At 45.8% G+C, this 24,832-nt stretch overlaps 1 protein-coding gene across 1 annotated transcript in view; it reads left to right on the top strand.

Annotated features, from left to right (window-relative positions):
* The window catches only part of LOC145351213 (protein-tyrosine kinase 2-beta-like), a 100,267-nt gene that overhangs the window by 5,693 nt on the left and 69,742 nt on the right, over positions 1 to 24,832 (top strand). The window contains exons 2-4 of the mRNA XM_080200918.1: positions 9,866 to 10,095; positions 16,749 to 16,927; positions 20,687 to 20,774. Of these exons, the coding sequence (XP_080057044.1) occupies positions 9,907 to 10,095; positions 16,749 to 16,927; positions 20,687 to 20,774 (456 nt within the window). The 5' untranslated portion in view covers positions 9,866 to 9,906. The remainder of the gene's footprint in view (positions 1 to 9,865; positions 10,096 to 16,748; positions 16,928 to 20,686; positions 20,775 to 24,832) is intronic.

Here is a 24,832-nt window from a genome sequence, read left to right as displayed (position 1 = left end):
TCTGCATCAATTTGAAGTGGGCCTGCTGAGATTGCCTTCCGTTCCCCACCCCCTCGCTTGCTGACACAAATGGGACCCGTCAGAAATGGGGTCGAGAATCCTATGTCCCCCGTCACCATTACATACCAACTTACCAATTAGGAGTAGGAGGAGGCCACTCTGCTTCTCGAGCCTGCTACACCATTTAATAAGATCATGGTTGATCTGACTGTAACCTTAATCCCACAACCCTGCTGACCCCAATAACCTTTCACCCCCTCCTTAGTCAAGAATCTACCTAGCTCTGTTTTAAACATATCTCAAGGCTCTGCTTCAGCTGCCTTTCGAGGAAGAGAGTTCCCGAGACTCCAGAACCTCAGAGAAAACATTTCTCATCCGTGTGTTAAATGAGGCACTTCTTATTTTTAAACAGTGACCCCTAGTCCTCCCAAAAGAGGAAACGTCCTCTCCACATCCACCCTCAGGATCTGAAAGGTGTTGATCAAGTCGCTTCTTGCCTTCTGTGAGTAAAAATGTAACTTCTTGAACCTTTCCTCGTAACACAACCCGACCACTCCTCGTACGGTTTCAGTAAACCGTCTCTGAACTGCTTCTAACACATTTCCATCTTCCTTTAAACCTTTCATCATTTTCAAGACATTGACCTGAAGTCACTCCTAAGCTTCCTGTTTTTCACAGAATAGAGATCCCACCTGTTCCTCCTTAGCTGATAGTTTTATCCCTACTTATCCCTGTAAACCTCATCCACATTGCCTGTCCATCCTTGTGGAATATTATGAAGCAACTTTCTGAGTGTGGTCAGAGAAAGGTTTGACAGACACTGAAGCTGACTTCTTTATTTTCAAATTTTATCACCTTATTAAATGTTAGAATCTGTCATCAAGGAGGAAATAGCGAGGCATCTTGAGGGGAATTGTTTGATAGAGCAGACGCAACACGGTTTCGTTAAGGGGAAGTCGTGTCTGACGAATTTATTGGAGTTCTATGAGGATGTGTCTAGGGCGGTGGATAGAGGAGAGCCGGTGGATGTGGTCTTTCTGGATTTTCAGAAGGTGTTTGACAAGGTACCTCACAAGAGATTATTGCAGAAGGTCAGGGGGCATGGAGTTGGGGGTAGGGTGTTAGCGTGGATAGAGGATTGGCTGTCAAATAGGAGGCAGAGAGTGGAGGTCAATGGGTGCTATTCGGATTGGCGGTTGGTGACTAGTGGAGTGTCCCAGGGGTCGGTGCTGGGGCCTCAGCTATTTACCATTTATATAGATGATCTGGAGGAGGGAACCGAGTGTATGGTGTCGAAATTTGCTGATGACACCAAGATTGGGGGAACGGCAAATTGCGCGGAGGGTGTGGAGACTCTGCAGAAGGATCTAGATAGACTGGGCGAATGGGCCAGGAACTGGCAAATGGAATTTAATGTTGGCAAATGCGAGGTGGTCCACTTTGGTAGGAATAATGGTAGGAAGGACTATTACTTACGTGGAGAAAAACTGCAGCAGGCGACGGTGCAGAGGGACCTCGGGGTCCTTGCGCATGAGTTGCAAAAGCCCAGCCTGCAGATGCAGCAGGTGGTCAGGAAGGCGAATGGGATGCTGGCCTTCATAGCGAAGGGGATTGAATATAAAAGTAGGGAGGTCTTGCTGCGGCTGTATAGGGCATTGGTGAGGCCGCAGCTGGAGTACTGTGTGCAGTTTTGGTCGCCGCACTTACGCAAGGATATTTTGGCCTTGGAGGGAGTGCAGAGGAGGTTTACTAGGCTGATGCCGGAGTTGAGGGGGTTGAGCTATGAGGAGAGGCTGAATAAACTAGGCTTGTACTCGTTAGAGTTTAGAAGAATGAGGGGAGATCTCATTGAGACGTATAAGATGATGAATGGGATGGATAGGATAGAGGTGGAGAGACTCTTCCCGCTCAGAAAGGATAGTAGGACTAGGGGGCACAGCCTCAAGATAAAGGGGAGGCGGTTTAGAACGGAGTTGAGGAGGAACTTCTTCACTCAAAGGGTGGTGAATCTCTGGAATTCTCTGCCCGTTGAAGTGGTGGAGGCTGCCTCGCTAAATATTTTTAAGAAGCGGGTTGATGGGTTTTTGATAAGAGAGGGGATTAAGGGTTATGGGGAGAGGGCGGGAAAGTGGAACTGAGCCACGACAGATCAGCCATGATCTTATTGAATGGCGGGGCAGGCTCGAAGGGCCAGATGGCCTACTCCTGCTCCTATTTCTTATGTTCTTATGTTCTCACAACTTCTGGTGGTTTGTACATTTGTATTCACAGATCCTTTTACCCCATTTATATTTTTATTTTTCAAATAATATGTAACTGAGAGCTGCAGAATTATTTATACCGCAAAGAGAGGCTATTCAGCCCATTGAATCCATACTAGCTCCCCGTGGAGTAATCCAGTCAGCGTCGCTCCCCCACTCCGTCGCTGCTGTAGCGTCAAAGTTCCTTTCCTTCAAGTGGATTTCCAAGTGCCTTTCGATGTTGTTTATCGATTCTGCTTCACTGTCTCAGAGCGGTGAGTCCCTGTCATCCTTACCACTCGCTGTGCGAGAGAAACATCCTTCCTCCCCACACCCACCCCGTACTCCCACACCCTCACCCCTCACGCACACCCCACACCAACAACCCCACACCCACAACCCTTCACCCTCACCCATACCCTCATCCCCACCCTACTCCTATTTCCTCACCCCTCATCCCTGACCCCTCACCCACACCTACACCCTCACCCCTGCCATCCTCCGCTCCGAACCCCTGCCCCTCACCCTCTCTTTTGTTGCACAGAACTTTAAACCTGTGCCCCCTAATCCTTGGACGGTCAGCCAATGGGAACAGCTTCTCTTTGTCCACCTGAGCCCAGATTCTCCAACCCACCCCTCGAACTAAAATCCCAACGCCCCCCCCCCCACAAGCACCCCCCACACCCCGCCCGATCTCCGAAACCATCCTGGTAAATCTCCCTCTGCACCCTCTCAAAATCCTCACATCCTCCTGAAAGTGTGGTGATCAGAACTGGAGATGAAACTCGAGTTGGAGTTAACCAGAGCTTTATAAAGTTTTAATATCACTTCTCAGTTTTTGTGCTTCTTGCCTCTATTTGGGCTGTGATTGTATTTGCTTTGAGCTCCGAAGGAGGATCACCCAGACTGTTCACTGATGCTGCTGGACTCGCTGAGGATTTCCAGAATGTTCTGTTTTTATCCCATGTGCTTTGCCACCTTTTCCCTTATGTGGTATCTCCTCAATATCCTCACCTTTGGAATGAGGGAACCGTGCCTGTGAACAGTTGGCCGTCGCAGCGAAGCTTCAGTGAGTTGTCGCGGTGCAGCCCATTCTGAGAACTTTGGTCGTGGGGGTTTTGTCCTCAGTGTTGGATCAGAAGCACCAGAGGTGGAGAGCAGCGAAACGTAGAAACATAGAAGCAGGAGGAGGCCATTTGGCCCTTCAAATCTGCTCCACCGTTCATTATAATCATGGCTGACAATCAAATTCAGATGTCATAGAGTCATGGGGGTCATCGAGGTTTACAGGCCCTTCAGCCCAACTTGTACATTCTGCTCTTTTATTTTAACCACTAAGCATGTCCCAATTGCCCGCATTTGGCCCATATCCCCCTCTACCCATCTTACCCATGTAACTGTCTAAACATTTTTAAAACACAGAATTGAGAAATGTGAAGGTACTCCGCTTATAGAGAAATGCAGTGACTTTTTGAGACAAACTCCATGCTCTCTGGGTGAATCTGCTGAATAACTGACCTTTCCCCTCACTGCCAGGGGTTGGGGCGTGGGGTGGTCTCGGGATTAGGAGCAGTTCCAACTGAGGTGAGGGGAGATTTCTTCCCTCAAAGTGTTGTGAATCTATTTCCGGGGTTTGTGGATGGCCCATTGGTGAATATTTTTGGGTTGGATTTTTGGGAATTGAGTTATATGGGAAGCAGGTGGGAAAATGGAGTTGAATCCTGAGGTCAGTCAAATTCAAATTGAATGGCAGAACAGGCTTGATGGGCTGAATGGCCTACTCCTGCTCCTAGCTCTTGTGATTGGCTGTTTCATTACCCAATGTGGTGCTGGTAGAGAGGATACACCCAAGCAGGACCTCTGAAATGAGTAGAGGAGTGTGAAATTCCCAGCGGCAGATTCCCTCAACCCCATCTTAATAAGAACATAAGCACTAGGAGTAAGAGTAGGCTATCTGACCCCGTGAGCCTGCTCCGCCATTCAATAAGATCAAGACTGATCTTTTTGTGGACTCAGCTCCTCTTACTTGCTCTCTAACCATATCCCTTAATTCTTTTACTGTTCAAAAATGTATCTATCCTTACCTTAAAAACATTCAATGAGGGAGCCTCAACTGCTTCACTGGGCAGGGAATTCCACAGATTCACAACCCTTTGTGTGAAGAAGTTCCTCCTCAACTCAGTCCTAAATCTGCTCCCCCTTATTTTGAGGCCATGCCCCCTAGTTCTAGTTTCACCCGCCAGTGGAAACAACCTCCCTGCTTCTATCTTATCTATTCCCTTCATAATCTTATATGTTTCTATAAGATCTCCCTCTCCTTCCTCTGAATTCCAATGAGTATACCTTCAGTCTCTCCTCATAAACCAATCCTCTCAACTCCGGAATCAACCTAGTGAATCTCCTCTGCACCCCCTCCAGTGCCAGTATATCCTTTCTCAAATAAGGAGACCAAAACTGTACACAGTACTCCAGGTGTGACCTCACCAGCACCTTATACAGCTGTAACATAACCTCGCTGTTTTTAAACTCCATCCCTCTAGCAATGAAGGACAAAATTCCATTTGCCTTCTTAATTACCTGCTGCACCTGCAAACCAACTCCTTGAGATTCCTGCACAAGGACACCCAGATCCCTCTGCACAGCAGCACGCTGCAATTTTTTACCATTTAAATAATAGCCCATTCCTATCAAAATGGATGACCTCACATTTACCAACATTGTACTCCATCTGCCAGACCCTCGCCCACTCACTTAGACCATCTATATTCCTTTGCAGACTTTCAGCATCCTCTCCACGCTTTGCTCTGCCTCCCATCTTTGTGTCATCTGCGAATTTTGACACACTACACTTGGTCCCCGACTCCAAATCATCTATATAAATCTTAAACAATTGCGGCCCCAACACTGATCCCTGAGGCACACCAATAGTCACTGATCACCAACCAGAAAAACACCTATTTTCCCCACTCTTTGCTTTCTGTTAGTTAACCAATCCTCTATCCATGCTAATACATGACCCGTAACACTGTGCACCTTTATCTTATATAACAGTCTTTGGTGCAGCACCTTGTTAAATGCCTTCTGGAAATTCAGACACATCACATCCACAGGTTCCCCATTGTCCACTGCACATGTAATGTTCTCAAAGAATTCTGCCAAATTAGTCAAACATGACCCACCCTTCATGAACCCATGCTGCATCTTCCCAGTGGGACAATTTATATCCAGACTTCTTCCTTGATGATAGATTTCCCGACTACAGAAGTTAAGCTAACCGGCCTGTAGTTACCCACTTTTTGTCTACCTCCTTTTTAAAACAGTGGCATCACATTTTCTGTTTTCCAATCTGTAGGAATCACCCCAGCAAATTTTGGTAAATTACCACTAGTGCATTTGCTATTTCCCCCGCCATCTCTTTTAGTCCCAAGGATGCACTCCATCAGGAGCAGGAGACTTGTCTACCTTTAGCCCTTTCTCTCTAATGATCCAAAATCATAACATCTCACTGCTTAGTACAGTTCTATAAATCACATTCTGTGAAGATAGGCACATAGGAATGAGATAGAGAATCTGGGGAACATGTGCAGAAATAATGATCTCTCCCTCAATGTCAACAAAGCAAAGGAGATTGTCATTGCTTTCAGGAAGCGTAGAGGAGAACATGCCCCTGTCCACATCAATGGGGATGAAGTCGAAAGGATCAAGTTTCTAGGTGTCCAGATCGCTAACAACCTGTCCTGGTTCCCCATGCTGACACTATAATTAAGAAAGCCCACCAACGCCTCTACTTTCTCAAGAAACTAAGGAAACTTGGCATATTATCTACAACTCTCACCAATCTTTACAGATGCACCATAGAAAGCATTCTTTTTCGTTGTATCAAAGCTTGGTGTGGCTTCTGCTCTGCCCAAGACTGCGAGAAATTACAAGAATCATGAATGTAGCCCAGTCCATCATGCAAACCAGCCTCCCATCCATTGACTCTGTCTCCACTTCCTGCTGCCTCGGCAAAACAGGCAGCATAATTAAGGACCCCATGCATCCAGGACATTCTCTCTTCTACCTTCTTCCATTGGAAAAAGATACAAAAGTCTGAGGTCACGTACCAACCAACTCGAGAACAGCTTCTTCCCTAATCTTTATTAATCTGTTTGTAATCTTTATTAATGATCTGGATGAGGGTATAGTTGGGTGGATTAGTAAGTTTGCTGATGACACCAAAGTCGGAGGTGTGGTAGATTGTGAGGAAGGGTGTCGAAGTTTGCAGGGTGACTTGGACAGGTTGCAGAGCTGGGCCAAGAGGTGGCGGATGGAGTTTAATGCGGAGAAGTGTGAGGTAATCCATTTCGGTAGGAATAACAGATGTGTTGAGTATAGGGCTAACGGGAGGACTTTGAATAGAGTGGAGGAGCAGAGGGATCTAGGTGTATGTGTACATAGATCCCTGAAAGTTGGGAATCAAGTAGATAAGGTTGTTAAGAAGGCGTACGGTGTCTTGGCGTTTATTGGTAGGGGGATTGAATTTAGGAGTCGCAGCGTCATGTTGCAACTGTACACAACTCTGGTGCGGCCGCACTTGGAGTACTGTGTGCAGTTCTGGTCCCCACATTACAGGAAGGATGTGGAGGCTTTGGAGAGGGTGCAGAGGAGGTTTACCAGGATGTTGCCTGGTATGCAGGGGAGGTCCTATGAGGAGAGACTGAGGGATTTGGGGTTGTTTTCACTGGAAAGAAGGCGGCTAAGAGGGGATCTTATAGAAACATATAAGATGATTAGAGGTTTAGATAGGGTGGATGGTGATAGCCTGTTTCCTCGGATGGAGAAAGCTAGCACGAGGGGGCATGGCTTTAAATTAAGGGGCGGTAGTTATAGGACGGATGTCAGGGGCAGGTTCTTTACCCAGAGGGTGGTGAGGGACTGGAATGCCCTGCCTGCTGCAGTTGTAAATGCGCCTAGTTTGGGGGCGTTTAAGAGATTGGTGGATAGGTTTATGGACGAAAAGGGATTGGTTTAGATTAGTGGGTCAATGTTTTTTTTTAAAATAAGACTGGTCGGCGCAACATTGTGGGCCGAAGGGCCTGTTCCGCGCTGTAATGTTCTATGTTCTATGTTCTATGTACTGCCCTCAGACTTTTGAATGGGTCTACCTTGCATTACCTTTCTCTGTACTCTAGCTATGACTGTAACACTATGTTCTGCACTCTCTCCTTTCCTTCTCTATGAATGGTATGCCTTGTCTGTAAAGCGCGCAAGAAACAATACTTTTCACTGTATGCTAACACATGACAATAATAAATTAAATCAAACTAGCTGGACTGGATGAAAATTATCAAAATTGAATAAAAGAAATATGGATATTTATAGAGCATTCTCCCTGAGTGTTGAATGATACAACCAATGAAATGCCAGGAGATGCTGGAAGTCTTAAAGCGCATCAAGGTAGATAAATCCCTGGGTTCTGATGAATTGTGTCCCAGTACATTGTGGGAGGCTAGGGAGGAAATTGTGGGTCCCCTAGCCAAGATATTTGAATCATCGATAGTCACGGGTGAGGTGCCTGAAGATTGGAGAGTGGCAAATGTTGTGCCTTTGTTTAAAAAGGGCTGCAGGGAAAAGCCTGGGAACTACAGGCCAGTGAGTCTCACATCTGTGGTGGGTAAATTGTTGGAAGGTATTTTGAGAGACAGGATCTACAGGAATTTAGAGATGCAAGGACTGATTAGGGACAATCAGCATGGCTTTGTGAGTATAAAAATCATGTCTCACAAATTTGATTGAATTTTTTGAAGGTGTAATCAAGAAGGTAGATGAGGGCAGTGCAGTTGATGTTGTCTACATGGACTCTAGCAAAGCCTTTGACAAGGTACCACATGGTAGGTTGTTCCATAAAGTTAAATCTCATGGGATCCAGGGTGAGGTATCTAAATGGATACAAAATTAACTTCCTGACAGAAGCCAGAGGGTGACTGCAGAGAATTGATTTTCAAACTGGAGGCCTGTGACCAGCGGTGTGCCTCAGGGATCAGTTCTGGGTCTGCTGTTATTTGTCATTTATATTAATGATTTGGATGAGAATATAGGAGGCATGGTTAGTAAGTTTGCAGATAACACCAAGATTGGTGGCATAGTGGACAGTGAAGAAAGTTATCTCCAATTGCAACAAGATCTTGATCAATTGGGCCAGTGGGCTGATGAATGGCAGATGGAGTTTAATTTAGACAAATGAGAGGTGATGCATTTTGGTAGATTGAACCAGGGCAGGACTTACTCAGTTAATGGTAGGGCGTTAGGGAGAGTTACAGAACAAAGAGATCTAGGGGTACATGTTCATAGCTCTTTGAAATTGGAGTCACAGGTGGACAGAGTGGTGAAGAAGGCATTCAACATGCTTGGTTTCATCGATCAGAACATTGAATACAGGAGTTGGGACGTCTTGTTGAAGTTGTACAAGACATTGGTAAGGCCACACTTGGAATACTGTGTACAGTTCTGGTCACCCTATTATAGAAAGGATATTATTAAACTAGAAAGAGTGCAGAAAAGATATACTAGGATGCCACTGGGACTTGATGGATTGAGTTATAAGGAGAGGCTGGATAGACTGGGACTTTTCTCTCTGGAGCGTAGGAGGCTGAGGGGTGATCTTATAGAGGTCTACAAAATAATGAGGGGCAGAGACAAGGTAGATAGTCAATATTTTTCCCAAAGGTAGGGGAGTTTAAAACTAGAGGGCATAGGTTTAAGGTGAGAGGGGAGAGATGTCTAGAGGTGCAATTTTTACACACAGAGGCTGGTGAGTGTCTGGAACAAGCTGCCAGAGGTTGTAGTAGAGGTGGGTACAATTTTATCTTTTTAAAAAGCATTTAGACAGTTACATGGGTACGAGGGGTATAGAGGGATATTGGCCAAATGTGGGCAATTGGGATTAGCTTAGGGATTTTAAAAAAAAAGGCAGCATGGACAAGTTGGGCCAAAGGGCCTGTTTCCATGCTGTAAACCTCTGTGGCTTTATGACTGTATCTGAAGTATAGTCACTGTGGCAATGTAAGAAATCTGTCACTGACACTTTCTGTTTACTTGATGCTGAACTTTAGAAAATTTTCGGTGTTTTTCCAGATCACAGGAACAATTTGAGTTCAGAAAGGTTAGTTATTTCCACTTACACTGGGTTCTGCTCCTTGTATGTCTACGGTGCAGTTAGCTGGGCTGGTCAGGGTGAGCAGGGAGCCCTCGTTCACACAGTGAGATTCTAGAATCCTCTCCCTCAGAAGGCCGTGGACACTGGGGGTGAGGGAGGAGGGAAGGGGGCAGGTGGGGTGGGGTGGGGTGAGGGGATGAATCAGTTTGTGTTATTTAGCGATATGGAGCTGTGGTGGGTAGGTGGAGTTGGGGGCAGGTTCGCCATGATCTGATTGAACGATGGGACTGACTCAAGGAAAAGAATGGCCTCCTCCTATCCCTCTATTCCATCCACAGCGGGAAGCAATCCCATACTTTCCCAGCTCTCTCCAAACGTTGCGGGGACAAGATGGTGCTAGTTCAGGCCTGAGAGAGGTACTTTCTGTGTTTATTTATTGAAGCTTGTTTTTTTTTTAATGGATAATAATGTGTTTATTTTTCCCCAGGTTAGTGATGGTGTTTTCCCAGGAAAGCTGAAGCTTTGAAAATGACAGGAAATCAGAACCCTTTGGAAACATGGGTAGATGCCACCACTCAGGCTCTATGTGTTAGATCCAAGAGCTCTGAGGAGGGCCAAGCCATGAAGATCCTTAAAATCTGTTTCTGCAGTACCACCAGCATCAACCTGACTAAAAACTTCAAACTGATTAAATGCGACCAGACAACAGAAATCAGGGTAAGGCTCGATTCTCTCACTGATTCTCCTTCGGTTCATCTGCATTAGTTGCAGCAAAATGTGTTAATGACAGAACAACAGCCAAAGCCCTCTGGAAACTAAACGCAAGGAGCAGAACTCAGTGATAAAACCAAGAGGGAGAGACTCCATTTGTCTGAGAGCCAGGCTAGAATAAAGTAGCCTGATATATAAAATACTCATTGCCGGATCGGATATCAAGGATGGGGGGAATTGTTTTGCACAGGGAGGACTGAGAATGTCACTGCCAGAGGGAATGCTCAAGTCCGCTGGAGGTGATGCATTGAAAGGGAGGTTTGCTGTGTGTGAGGGAGATGTGGTTGGAGGAGGGGCTGTGCGGCAGGGAGATTGGGGATTAGAGGGGGAGGGTGTGTGGATTGTAAACAGCAGCACAGACCTCGTGGGCCGAATGGCCTTTTCCTGTGCTGGAGAGTCATTGGAATGTAATTTCACCACCCGCACCTGCTCAGTAACTGTAGTGGTGGCAAATTACACCCAAAACCTCTGATTCTCACCCTTAACAATTTCACAAACAGGTAGAATTCTTCCCAAGCATTTTAAAAACCAAGTTATTTAGCAATCCAAAATTGAGTGCTGCTGAATAAAGAAACATGCTATTGAAGCTTTTTATCTTGTACTAATCAGTCAGAAAAGGGGAGAACAATTTACTCTGCAATTAAAGATTATCAGTCAGGCTCCAAAAGAGAAAATGCTGGAAAGTCTCAGCAGGTCTGGCAGCATCTGGAAGGAGGGGAATGAGCTGACGTTTTGAGTCAACTTGACCTTTTGTCAAAGCTCAGTCAGGTTTGCTGTGTGACTCACCCACCCACTCTCAAAGCTACATATATTTACACAAGGGTCCTGTCCTTTCCAAACGGAACATGTCCACGATTTGCACCTTTTTCTAACTAAACAAAAAGTTAGGGGCAGCTATTACCCGGTTCATTCCCCATGCTAATACCTTGACCAATCAAAATCAACCTGCCTGATTTGAATTTGAACAAAAACTTGGCAGTTAACTATCCCTGGTGCAATCTCCATGGCAACACTTCGACCAGTTCAAGGTACTTGGCAACCAATCAGCATTCTCTTCCCATGCAGTGTAAATAGTTGTTCCCTTTAGAGTTGGTAGATATTTGCAAGCTCCCTGATGAGTTCAGGACTGAAAACTCATCCAGCCCCTCCCTCCCCTCAGCAATTTACAAATGGCTGTTTCCTCACCGTCTGTATACACCACACACCACCGAGTGCCATCCCTCCCCATAACCACCCCCCCCAACACTGACCCCTGTGTCACTGCCCCCTGTGTCGCTGACCCCTGTGTCACTGCCCCCTCTGTCACTGCCCCCTCTGTCACTGACCCCTCTGTCACTGACCCCTCTGTCACTGCCCCCTCTGTCGCTGACCCCAGCCACCCATTTAATCCCCTCCGACAGCCCCATCTACACCCTTCCACCTGGAGGTGCCCAGTGAAATGGCACCAAGGGATTAGGTTTTGAATCGAGTGGGCACGGGGGTAATGGACTGTAAGCTGTTGTGTCGTCTTTTATGTTAGCGTCCTCGAGCATTCTGTCCAGCTTTATCCATTATTATTGTTAACCCAATTCATCCTCATGGCCTGGCATTTACTGCCTGAGCCTAATTGCCCTGAGGTGCCGGTTGTCGACTTTCTCCCTGCAGTTTTTGTTGGGCTACCTCAGTGTTGACTGGAGTCACGTACAGGCCAGACCAATGCAGTGATTATCGGGCATCATTTGGCAAGACTGGCACACATTGTCCTTCAAGATGGTGGCCAGGCCTTTCCTGTGCCATTGGTGAATGGCCCTTCAAAGAGAATCTAAGCCTCCAGATTGGGTCGGAATAGCTGATTTCCTTCTCACAAGGTTACCAATGAACCTTTGGAGTTGATAACAATCTGAAAGCTCCGTGGTTAGTTTGCTGAATATTTTTTCAGAGAATCATAGAGTCCTACAGTGTAGAAGGAGACCATTCAGCCCATCGAGTCTGCACAATCCCACCCAGGCCCTATCCTCATAACCCCATACATTTGCCCTCGCTAGTCCCCGTGACACTGAGGGAGAATTTAGCACAGCAAATCCACCTACACTGCACATCTTTGGACTGATCAAATTAAGACTGATTCCAGGTTGTCAAGCTGCCAGGGTGAGGTTTATCTGAAGGGTTAGTCGAGGTGCCCGGGTTAGAGGAAATAACCCTCCCTCCATGAATGGTGAGAGGCTAGATGTTTCTGATGAGCTGGCACGTGTGACCTGGCCGAGTATTGCTGGTGGAACGTACCACACTGCACCAAAACACTTGGCCTGTTGCATTTCTGCAATTCTTTTTATGGCTCAGTGAAAGAAACACTCAGCTTCCGGCTGAGGTGGACCTGATGAAAGTGGTTAAAACTTTCAACGTTTCTGATCATTTGTTCTTGCCCGAGGTGTTTTGTTGGGGGTCTGTGTGGGTGAGATGGCAGAGTACGATATAGATGTGAGATTCTGCAGTGAAATTTCCATTTTGTAACAGGAGCTCACAAATACCAATTCAATAGATGGCGGGTTGAACGTGAATGCAAGATTCAATGCTGATTTATTCGGAGCTCACTCCTCAGCTCTGTAATATTGAAGCTGTGATTCTAATATGGAGGGTGCAGTAACATGGCCATCCTATCTTTGGAGGGAGCTTATAGTGGTTTTTTATGAAGATTGATGAAATTGGTGCAGAGAGAAAAGCATTTGTTGACAGGTACTCTAACGGGTGAACTGTTGGAAGAGATCTTGTTGTTCACGAAACTCCCAAAGCTGCTATTAAAGCGAGGTTTGCGTTTGCTGAAAGATGTAAATTATCTAGAAGAATTGATCCTGCGTTATCAGTTCAGTTTGAAAAAGTGTGTCCTTAGCTGGAAGGAAGTGTCCTTGTCCCAGTCAAAGTGCTTTCTGCTTCAGGAGTTTCTTCAAAAGGACATGAGAAATGAAGGTGGGCACAGGGCTCCACAAAGTGGGACTTCGCCACTGCCCCAGTGATGAGGCACCCCAGTTCTATCTTGAACTGAATAATGGGACAAAATAAATAAAAAATCCAGAGTGTCAGATCTCAGTGAATCTGCTGCACTTGCAGTTCTGTGTCAGGGATTGGGAATGCCAGAGGGTGAACTGGACGAGGATAGGAGTTCTTTGGGAGATGCGGAGGTCCAGGAAGCTGGGGATGGCTGCTGAGGGTCAGGATGAGCATCCCGATGCCATGAAAGAGGACATGGGAAACATTCCTGTGATACTGACTTAGCTTCGAGGAAGAGTAAAGTTATGTGAGGTCAGATGGCCACATCTGTCTTCACCCTCAAGAAAGTAACACTTAGCAGCAACAATGGAATTGTCATAATCTCAGTGGAACAAGCTTACTGCTCACCAAGGAAGACACAGCTGAATTAAACTCGCTCCTGGATCCAAACAAAGGAACTATCTCAGCCTGTGACAATGACACTTAGCTTCCACTTTCCACACTCGCTTTCCAGGGTTTACAATGGACAGCTGTAGCTGCGCGATTCTGTGTTGGTGCAGACTTTAAACCATTGGCAGCAGAAGAGACCAACAATCTCGTTAGAAAGCTTGGACCCTTCTCGGGTGCAGACCTGTCAGATTCTTTCCAGTGGGCAGTGGGCAATAGTGCCCTCTACAGAAGGCAGTGGCCAGAGTGCCCTCTGCGGGAAAGGTGGTCTTGGATAAATAGTCGAGTGGTCAATGAGTACCAAAAACTCATAAGAACCAGGAGCAGGAGTAGGCCATTTGGCCCCTCCAGCCTGCCCCACCATTCAATAAAATCATGGCTGATCTTTTTGTGGACTCAGCTCCACTTACCCGCCCCCTCACCATAACCCTTAATTCCTTTACTGTTCAAAAATTTATCTATCCTTGCCTTAAAAACATTCAATGAGGGAGCCTCAACTGCTTCACTGGGCAGGGAATTCCACAGATTCACAAACTTCATGAACAAGTTCAATCAGTAGCGTTCCAGAATCTTGAGGAAAGTACAGGACTTCCACTCATTTCAGGGTGACTTGAGTATTCTTGGAGATCTGGGTTAATTGTTTGGGGTGTCGATTGTAGCAGCTTATCCCCACCTCCTGGTGTGTTTGAGGAGGAGGAGAATGGTTTTCTCTATAGTATATCCATGAGGGATATGAGTTTTACGTTTACTCTCAGTGAAAGAAACACTCAGCTTCCGGCTGAGGTGGACCTGATGAAAGTGGTTAAAACTTTCAACGTTTCTGATCATTTGTTCTTGCCCGAGGTGTTTTGTTGGGGGTCTGTGTGGGTGAGATGGCAGAGTACGATATAGATGTGAGATTCTGCAGTGAAATTTCCATTTTGTAACAGGAGCTCACAAATACCAATTCAATAGATGGCAGGTTGAACGTGAATGCAAGATTCAATGCTGATTTATTCGGAGCTTACTCCTCAGCTCTGTAATATTGAAGCTGTGATTCTAATATGGAGGGTGCAGTAACATGGCCATCCTATCTTTGGAGGGAGCTTATAGTGGTTTTTTATGAAGATTGATGAAATTGGTGCAGAGAGAAAAGCATTTGTTGACAGGTACTCTAACGGGTGAACTGTTGGAAGAGATCTTGTTGTTCACGAAACTCCCAAAGCTGCTATTAAAGTGAAGTTTGCGTTTGCTGAAAGATGTAAATTATCTAGAAGAATTGATCCTGCGTTATCAGTTCAGTTTGAAAAAGAGTGTCCTTAACTGGAAGGAAGTGTCCTTGTCCCAGTCAAAGTGCTTTCTGCTTCAGGAGTTTCTTCAAAAGGACATGAGAAATGAAGGTGGGCACAGGGCTCCACAAAGTGGGACTTCGCCACTGCCCCAGTGATGAGGCACCCCAGTTCTATCTTGAACTGAATAATGGGACAAAATAAATAAAAAATCCAGAGTGTCAGATCTCAGTGAATCTGCTGCACTTGCAGTTCTGTGCCAGGGATTGGGAATGCCAGAGGGTGAACTGGACGAGGATAGGAGTTCTTTGGGAGATGCGGAGGTCCAGGAAGCTGGGGATGGCTGCTGAGGGTCAGGATGAGCATCCCGATGCCATGAAAGAGGACATGGGAAACATTCCTGTGATACTGACTTAGCTTCGAGGAAGAGTAAAGTTATGTGAGGTCAGATGGCCACATCTGTCTTCACCCTCAAGAAAGTAACACTTAGCAGCAACAATGGAATTGTCATAATCTCAGTGGAACAAGCTTACTGCTCACCAAGGAAGACACAGCTGAATTAAACTCGCTCCTGGATCCAAACAAAGGAACTATCTCAGCCTGTGACAATGACACTTAGCTTCCACTTTCCACACTCGCTTTCCCGGGTGTGGTTGGGGTTTACAATGGACAGCTGTAGCTGTGCGATTCTGTGTTGGTGCAGACTTTAAACCATTGGCAGCGGAAGAGACCAACAATCTCGTTAGAAAGCTTGGACCCTTCTCGGGTGCAGACCTGTCAGATTCTTTCCAGTGGGCAGTGGGCAATAGTGCCCTCTGCAGAAGGCAGTGGCCAGAGTGCCCTCTGCGGGAAAGGTGGTCTTGGATAAATAGTCGAGTGGTCAATGAGTACCAAAAACTCATAAGAACCAGGAGCAGGAGTAGGCCATTTGGCCCCTCCAGCCTGCCCCGCCATTCAATAAAATCATGGCTGATCTTTTTGTGGACTCAGCTCCACTTACCCGCCCCCTCACTATAACCCTTAATTCCTTTACTGTTCAAAAATTTATCTATCCTTGCCTTAAAAACATTCAATGAGGGAGCCTCAACTGCTTCACTGGGCAGGGAATTCCACAGATTCACAAACTTCATGAACAAGTTCAATCAGTCGCGTTCCAGAATCTTGAGGAAAGTACAGGACTTCCACTCATTTCAGGGTGACTTGAGTGTTCTTGGAGATCTGGGTTAATTGTTTGGGGTGTCGATTGTAGCAGCTCCTTAATCCATCTTATCCCCACCTCCTGGTGTGTTTGAGGAGGCAGAGAATGGTTTTCTCTGTAGTATATCCATGAGGGAGCAGATTGATGGTGACTCTATCCCCCAGGGATAATAATCAAAGCATGATTACTGTCTCTTGGGGAATATAATCACAGCTTCGAGGAAAAGTAAAGAGTAAAAGTAAAACTCATATCCCTCATGGATATACTATAGAGAAAACCATTCTCCTCCTCCTCAAACACTCCAGGAGATGGCTGTTCCATTTGGGATAAGGTGGATTATGGAGCTGCTGCAATCGACACCCCAAACTATTGACCCACATCTCCAAGAACAAACACTCAGCTGACCCCGGAATGAGTGGAAGTCCTGTACTTTCCTCAAGGTTCTGGGACTTTACTGATTGAACTTTTTCACAAAGGGTTGTGAATCTGTGGGATTCCCTGCCCAGTGAAGCAGTTGAGGCTCCCTCATTGAATGTTTTGAAGGGGAATATGGAGGGTGATGAATGTTAGATGGTTAATGCAGGAAATGGCTTGGGAGCATTGTGAGGATACACAAGATAGCTTCAGTGACACTGGCTCACTCTCAGCCAAGTCAGAAATGTTATGTTTCAATCCCAAACAATGATGTTAATAATGATTACAACTGTTCTCTTTACCCACAGGAGATTATTAACACAATATTGGACAGTGGGAGAGTGGGACCCAGTATCGTTTTTAAGAACTGCTATGGACTCAGATTGAAGCATCTGAAATCTGATGAAGTGTACTGGCTTCACCCTGACCTCACTGTCAATGAGGTTCAGATTAAGTACGAGAGTCTACATCATGAAGCTGAATGGAGGTAATGGCAGTTGTTGCAGTCAGTATTGTATCGCTGTGTATGAGGTGGATTACACATCAGTCAGAAACACCAGGCAGATTTGATTTTTTGCAGCCGAGGAACTTTCAGATTAAGCCACAATGTGAGCTGATGAACGTATGAATTAGGAGCAGGAGTCGGCCACTTGCCCCCTTGGGCCTGCTCCGTCATTCATTCCTGGCAAATCTGATTGTAACGTCAGCTCCACCTTTCCTCTAAACAAAGTTTTGGGGTGGGAAACATGGAAAATTAGAAAAGCAATTTTAAGGAGCAGGTAGGACTGCAGGTTAGTGAAGAGGTGGATTGTTACCAGAAAATAAAAAGGAAAGGACGGAACATGTGAACAGAATATTGCAACAGGGAATTATACGAGAGTAAGAAATTTGATAACAGGACAAACTTAATTGCCTTGTGTCTGAATGCATGAAGCATTTGGAACAAAATTAATGAATTGACAGCGCAAATAGTTATAAAGTTTATTTATTCGTGTCACAAGTAGGCTTACATTAACACTGCAATGAAGTTACTGTGAAAATCCCCTAGTCACCACACCTGTTCAGGACCAGTGAGGGAGAATTTAGCACAGCTAATGTACCCTAACCAGCACATCCCATAGAGACCGGCGGTTATTATTTGATGGTGATTGCTGAGACGTGGTTACAAGGGGATCTAGTTTGGGAATTAAATGTCCAAGGGCACTCAGCATTTCGGAAAGATAGACAGGAAAAGGAGGTGGTCTAGCTATTCTAGTGAAGGAAGGGGTCAGTGCTGTAATGAGAAATGACATAAGCATGGGAGATCGAGATGTGGAATCAGTCTGGGTAGAAATAAGAAACAGCAAAGGGAAGGAGTACTTGGTAGGAGTCTGTAAGTCCCTAAGCAGTAGTTCCGCAGCAGGGCACTGTATAAACCAGGAAACGCTGGGGCTTGCAAGAAAGGTATGGCAATAATCATGGGTGATTTTAATATGCATATTGATTGGAAGAATCGAGTTGGCACGGGTAGCCTGGAGGCAAAGTTCATTAAATGTATTAGAAATTGCTTCTTGAAGCAATATGTTGTGAAACTAACTAGGCAGCAAACTATTATGGATTTGGTGTTGTGTAATGAGCAGGGATTAATTAATGATCTCATAAGAACATAAGAAATAGGAGCAGGAGTAGGCCATCTAGCCCTTTGAGCCTGCCCCGCCATTCAATAAGATCATGGCTGATCTGAAGTGGATCAGTTCCACTTTCCCGCTTTCTCCCCATAACCCTTAATTTCCTTGTCTGTCAAAAACCTATCTACCCGTGTCTGAAATATATTTAGTGAGGTAGCCTCCACCACTTCAACGGGCAGATAAATATGTGAGGTTACAGGGATAGGACAGGACCTGGGTGGGATTGTTGTTGGTGCAGGCTCGATGGGCCAAATGGCCTGATCCTGCTCTGTAGATGCTATAGAAAGATCAAAGGTAAATTATGAAAGAAAACTAGCACAAAATATAAAAAAGATGGCAAAAGCTTTGTAAGTTTATGAAAATGAAGAGATGAGCTAAAGTTGGAGGATGAAGCTGGGGAGTTATTTTGCCTCAGTTTTCACAGTGCAGGTCACTGGTCAAATAGTAACAGAGAATGCAAAAATAATAGGAAGGAACTTCGAAAAATAATCATCATCAGTAGAGAAATAGTATTCAAACTACTGGGATTGAAGGCAGACAGATCCCCCTGCTGGCTTACACCCTGGGGTATGAAAGTAAATGGCAGCGGTCCATTGGTTACAATATTCCAAAATTCCCAGAATGTGGGAAAGGTTCCAATGGGTTGAGAAAAATGTGACTGTAAAAGCGGGGAAGCAGAAAGTAGGAAACTGTAGAAGGGTTAGTTTAATATCTGTCATTAGGAAGTTGTTAGAATTCATTACTCCGGAAGTAAGAACACATCTGGAAAGTCCAATAGCAATTCATTAGAGTCAGCATGGTTTTAGGAAAGGCAAATCACGTTTGACTAATTTACTAGAGATTTTAGATGACGTAACAAGCAAAGTGGATAATGGGGACCCTGTAGATGTAGTATATCTGGACTTCCAGAATTATAGCTCATGGAATAAAATAGTCAGTAACAATATGGTTATGGGATTGGCTAAGTGACAAGAAAAGAATGGTTAATGGATATTTTTTGAGTTGGAGGGAGGTTTGTGGTGGAGTTTGGCAGGGTCAGTGTGGTGACATTTGCTTTTCCTGATATATATACTATATCGATGAGTTATATTAGAATGATAGGGAGGGGATAGCTTGATCTTGGGTTTAGACATAGTTCGGCACAACATTGAGGGCTGAAGGGCCTGTACTGTGCTGTACTATGTTCTATGAATTGGGCACAATTTCAAAGTTTGCATAGAAGAATTGTGAATTGTGAGGGGGCAGAGTTGAATTTCAAAAGGGCGCAAATGGATGGGTGGCATGGGCAGACGGTAGGTAGAGGGAGCAGACGGGTGGGTGGCATGGGCAGACGGATAGGTGGAGGGGGCAGACGGGTGGGTGGCATGGGCAGACGGATGGGTGGAGGGGGCAGACGGGTGGGTGGAGGGGGCAGACAGGTGGGTGGCATGGGCAAATGGGTGGATGGCATGGGCAGACGTGACAGAATTAAATGCAGAGGAGTGTCTGGTGATTCCTTTTGGTGGAAAGGACGTGAAGAGATGATAAGGGGACAACTTTAATGGGGGGGGGTGCAGGAGCAGAGGGACCCAGTATTTATACACAGAAGTTATTAAAAGTGTCAGGACAGGTTGAGAAAGTGGATGATGAAGCATCCAATATCCTGGGATCTGTTAATAGTGGCCTATGGGTATAATGTTGAAGTTGTATCAAACATCAGTTCAGCCTTAACTCGAGTATTGTGTCCAATTCTGGAGGCTACATTTTTGGAAGAATGTGAAGACAATAGAGAGAGTGGAGAAAAGATTCACAAAAATAATCCCAGGGATGAGGAACTTCAATTATGAAGATAGACTGGAGAAATTGGGACTGTTCTCCTTGGGAAAGAGTTCAGAGCAGATTGAATTGAGATGCTCAAAATCAGGAGGAGTCTGACAGTGGATCGGGAGAAACTGTTCCCATTGCTGGAAAGATGGAGAACAATGGGCACGGATTTAAGGTAGTTGGAAACAGAAGTGATGGGGACATGATAAGAATCCTTTTCACACAGTGAGTGAGTGGTTAGGATCTGGAATGTACTGTCTGAGAGTGTGGTGGAGACAGATTCACACAGCGAGCGGTCAGGATCTGGAATGTACTGTCTGAGAGTGTGGTGGAGACAGATTCGCACAGTGAGTGGTTAGGCTCTGGAATATACTGTCTATATTGTGGTGCAGACAGGTTCAATCAAGGTAAATATTTCTATCAGAGGGCTGGTTTGGACACAATGGGCCGAGTGGCCTCCTCCGGTGCTGTAACAATTCTGAATCTGAGATGAAGATGGGGGGCAGCTCAAACACAGGCATGGTGTGAAGGGGCTGAATGGCTGCTCCTGTGCTGGAATTATATAATAGCAGCATCTGTTCCTCCCAGTGTGACTGCCATATTTCCCAGGGCTTGCTGGTAACGTGCAAATAATTGAATGCTGGCAGGGTTACTGTGTGGGGGGAGGCCATTTATCTCCATGTGTCTGTGTCAAAGCACGGCAAATCTGGAAATTCTCAATAAATCTGTTCTTTTGGATGAATCTAAAGGAAACACATTTCTGAAATTTCTTGCAGATACGATCTGAGGATTCGTTTCCTGCCCAAAGATATCATGAAGAGTTTTAAACAAGACCGAACAACACTGCTGTGTTATTACCAGCAGGTCAGTGCAGACTCCTGGATCTGCTCCCTCTGTGTGCGTTGCTCTCACACACACACACACACACACACACACACACACACACACACACACACACACACACACACACACACACACACACACACACACAGTGCAGAACGGATCAGCTTCATAAACACATTCCATCCACTTGATGCTACCTCAATCAGTCAAATGGAAATGAAGATGGTTGTTCCATGTTGAGCTGGGTAGTGGTTGTACCTCCATGGTCAGCAATGTGACCCAGCCAACATCAGTGAAGGTTCAACCAGTTTTACTGACTGCACTCGCTGACCTGTGACAGGGGAGGCAGTGACGTCGTGGTATTGTCACTGGACTAGATCCAGTGACCCAGGGTAAGGCTGTGGAGGCCTGGGTTTGAATCCCACCACAGCAGATGGTGAAATTTGAATTCAATGAAAATCTGGATTTCAAAGCTTAATGACAAGTTTCGACAATTGTCCTAAAAACCCATCTGGTTTATTGACTGTCAGGGAAGGAAATCTGCCATCCTTATCTGGTCTGGCCTACACATGACTCCGGAGCCACAGCAATGTGGCTGACTCTGCAATGCCACTCAGTTCAAGGGCAATGGCCAGCGATCTCCACCTGGCCAGCGATCTCCACCTGGCCAACTGAATTTAAACAAAGACAAGGGTCAGTGTGACAGGTGCTTGGGTTATTGTGTGTGTGGGGATAGAGATACAGGCTGGCGATCGGAATGAGAAGGCTAGACAATCTCTTCTCAATCACATTCCTCTTCAACCTTTTAAACACAAGAAAATATAACAGCTCCAGAGATAATGCAAAGACATAAGAACATAAGAAATAGGAGCAGGAGTAGGCCATCTAGCCCTTCGAGCCTGCCCCGCCATTCAATAAGATCATGGCTGATCTGTTGTGGCTCAGTTCCACTTTCCCGCCCTCTCCCCATAACCCTTAATCCCCTCTCTTATCAAAAACCCATCAACCCGCGTCTTAAAAATATTTAGCGAGGCAGCCTCCACCACTTCAACGGGCAGAGAATTCCAGAGATTCACCACCCTTTGAGTGAAGAAGTTCCTCCTCAACTCCGTTCTAAACCGCCTCCCCTTTATCTTGAGGCTGTGCCCCCTAGTCCTACTGTCTTTTTTGAGCGGGAAGAGTCTCTCCACCTCTATCCTATCCATCCCATTCATCATCTTATACGTCTCAATGAGATCTCCCCTCATTCTTCTAAACTCTAACGAGTACAAGCCTAGTTTATTCAGCCTCTCCTCATAGCTCAATCCCCTCAACTCCGGTATCAGCCTAGTAAACCTCCTCTGCACTCCCTCCAGGGCCAAAATATCCTTGCGCAGGTGCGGCGCCCAAAACTGCACACAGTACTCCAGCTGCGGCCTCACCAATGCCCTATACAGCTGCAGCAAGACCTCCCTACTTTTATATTCAATCCCCCTCGCTATGAAGGCCAGCATCCCATTACATCTGTGCGGTATCCACATCCACTGGTCCCACTTCTCCAGCCTGCTAATTAAATCCTTTCAGATTTGACAAACCAGATATTTTAAACAAGTTTGATGGAATGATGGAAGTGAGATACTTTGCTGTCCGTTAGCCTGACAGCACAGAGCAACATTTCTAATGAAATTCTCAGAAGTAACCACCAACTTTGCACTGTAGTTGTTTTGTAATTCTTACACCCCCAAGCCTCAGCTCGTGCGAGCTGTGAAGTTTGGTGCAAATTCATACCTGCTGACTCTGCCCTGCCTCCGTTCAGTAAGCAGGGACTCCTGTACTAACTCTGCAATACTGGCTGTGTGCCCCTCCCCACCCAGACACTGTCGCACCCTGAGTACTACACAAGGTACTAACCCAGAGACTGTCACACACTGAGTATTACACACAGCAATAACCCAGGGATATCACTTGCTAAGTACTACTCAGTTCCTGCAGAGGTTATGTGCGGAAGTTTCTGGAATCCAGTTTGAAACAATAGCTTTCGGGCTCAGGAACCTGTAGGTATCGGCAGTCACTCCCTTTGTTCTTCAGACTCTGGGTTTAGGGGGTCTCTGGGTTTGAGGCTCGGAGGACGGATAAAGGGGTGATTATCATCGGAGGGCCGGTGGAAGCTTGTCTTCGGATTTTGTTATTTCTCCTTGACTGAGGTGCTGGGCATCTACTGCCTTGGCCTAGAGCCTGTTGTACGGGAGTAGCCGATATTCAATCGCTAACGTACTGCGTGTCTGCACTAACTGAACCGTCTGATAAATTAAAAAAACAAGATAAAAGTTACTCAACTTCAGTTTTGACCCTTAAAAAGAGATGATTTGGTCCCTGGAACCACGAAACAATTATTGTTCAGGAAGAAACCATTCACCCCATTGGGTGGCCTAAACAGAGAAAGAATAACTAGCCACTCATTTGAATTCTATTTTCCAGCCCCTCGCAGGGGTTCCCATCTGGAAGGTGCCGATCCAGGTACCTTTTAAATGAGCTGAGTGTTTCAGCCTCAGACACCAACACAGGCAGTGAATTCCAGACACCCAGCACCCTCTGGATGGGAAAGATTTTCCTCAAGTTCTGTCTTGTCCTTTTACCATGATTCTGTCCTGTCGACCCTATCTCAGTCCCTCATAATTCTGTACATCACAATTAGGTCACCCCTTAATCTCCGCTGTCCTCAGGGAAACAACTCTAGACTGGCCAATCTCTCCTCGTTGCTGCAAGTCTCAAACCCCCTGGCATTCTTGTAAATCTGCTCCACACTGTCTCCACGGCAACGATGTCCTTCCTGTAATGTGGTGACCAGAACTGTGCACAAAACTCCAGCTGTGGTCTAACCAACATTTTATACAGTTCCAGCATTACATCCCTGCTTTTTCATACCTCGGCCTTCTTATTCACCCTGTCCTGTCACCTTTAACAACCTGTGGTTATGCACTTCACAATAAAACAAAACTCCAGAAGTTGGCCGTAAATGAACCATGAAAATAATCGATAACCACAAGCCTCTCATGAATGCAACAGATCTTAACCAGCACTAAAAACTTAATGGACCCACTCAGGGTCTTGCTTTATACAGGACTCAGTACACGAGCTCTACCTGGTGGGCTGATTACCAATCCCCAGGGAGCTCACATTCAATGAGACCAATTGGGAGGCCAATTATTGATTCCCCATGCAGGTCACACACTCCTCAACCCCTCTCAATATCTTCCCATTTATTGGATATTCCTTGCTAATTTTTGTCTCCCACCTCATCCAGACCGTTAATATTGTTCTGGAGTTGACAGCTGTCCTCTTCACTATCAACTACGCAGACACTTTTTTTTGTCTGTTCTGCAAATTTCCCAATCGTGCCTCCCACATTTAAGTTTAAATCATTAGTATAAACAACAAACAGTAAGGACCCCAACACTGAGCCCCAAAGAACATCAAAGGAAACTGTTTCCCATTCACAAAATCATCAATCGATTGTTGTCATTTGATTCTTGTCATTGAGTCAATTTTGGATCCAGTCTGCCACCTCTCCCTGTATCCCAAAAGATCTCACTGATCTGACCAGTCTTACTAAAATCCATGCAGACAACATCCACTGCACTGGACCCTCATCTATCCTCCTTGTTACTTCCTGAAAAATGACGTCAATAAGATGCAATCTTCCTCTAATAAAACCAGGCTGACAATCTGTGATATATCCGTGCCTTTCCAAGGGACACTTTATCCTGGCTCCAAATTGTTTCCGATAATTTTTCCACGTCCTCTCTTTGTTTTCCTAATTAGGGGCAGCACGGCGGCACAGTGGTTGGCACTGCCTCACAGCGCCAGGGATCCGGGTTTGATGCCCGGCTTGGGTCACTGCCTGTGTGGAGTTCGTTCTCCCCGTGTCTGCCTGGGTTTCCTCCAGGTGCTTCAGTTTCTTCCCACAGCCCAAAGGTGTGTAGATTAGGTTGACTGGCAATGCTAAATTGGCCCTAGTATCAGGGAATTAACAGGGTAAATATCTGGGGTTGTGGGAATGGGACCTGGGTGGGATTGTAGTCAGTGCAGACTCGATGGGC

Source organism: Carcharhinus amblyrhynchos, chromosome 12 (assembly GCF_965287045.1).
Source record: "Carcharhinus amblyrhynchos chromosome 12, sCarAmb.v2.hapA, whole genome shotgun sequence".
Classification (NCBI taxonomy): Eukaryota; Metazoa; Chordata; class Chondrichthyes; order Carcharhiniformes; family Carcharhinidae; genus Carcharhinus; species Carcharhinus amblyrhynchos.
Note: the sequence above shows the minus strand (reverse complement) of the source record. Positions and strands in the feature narration are given on the sequence as shown.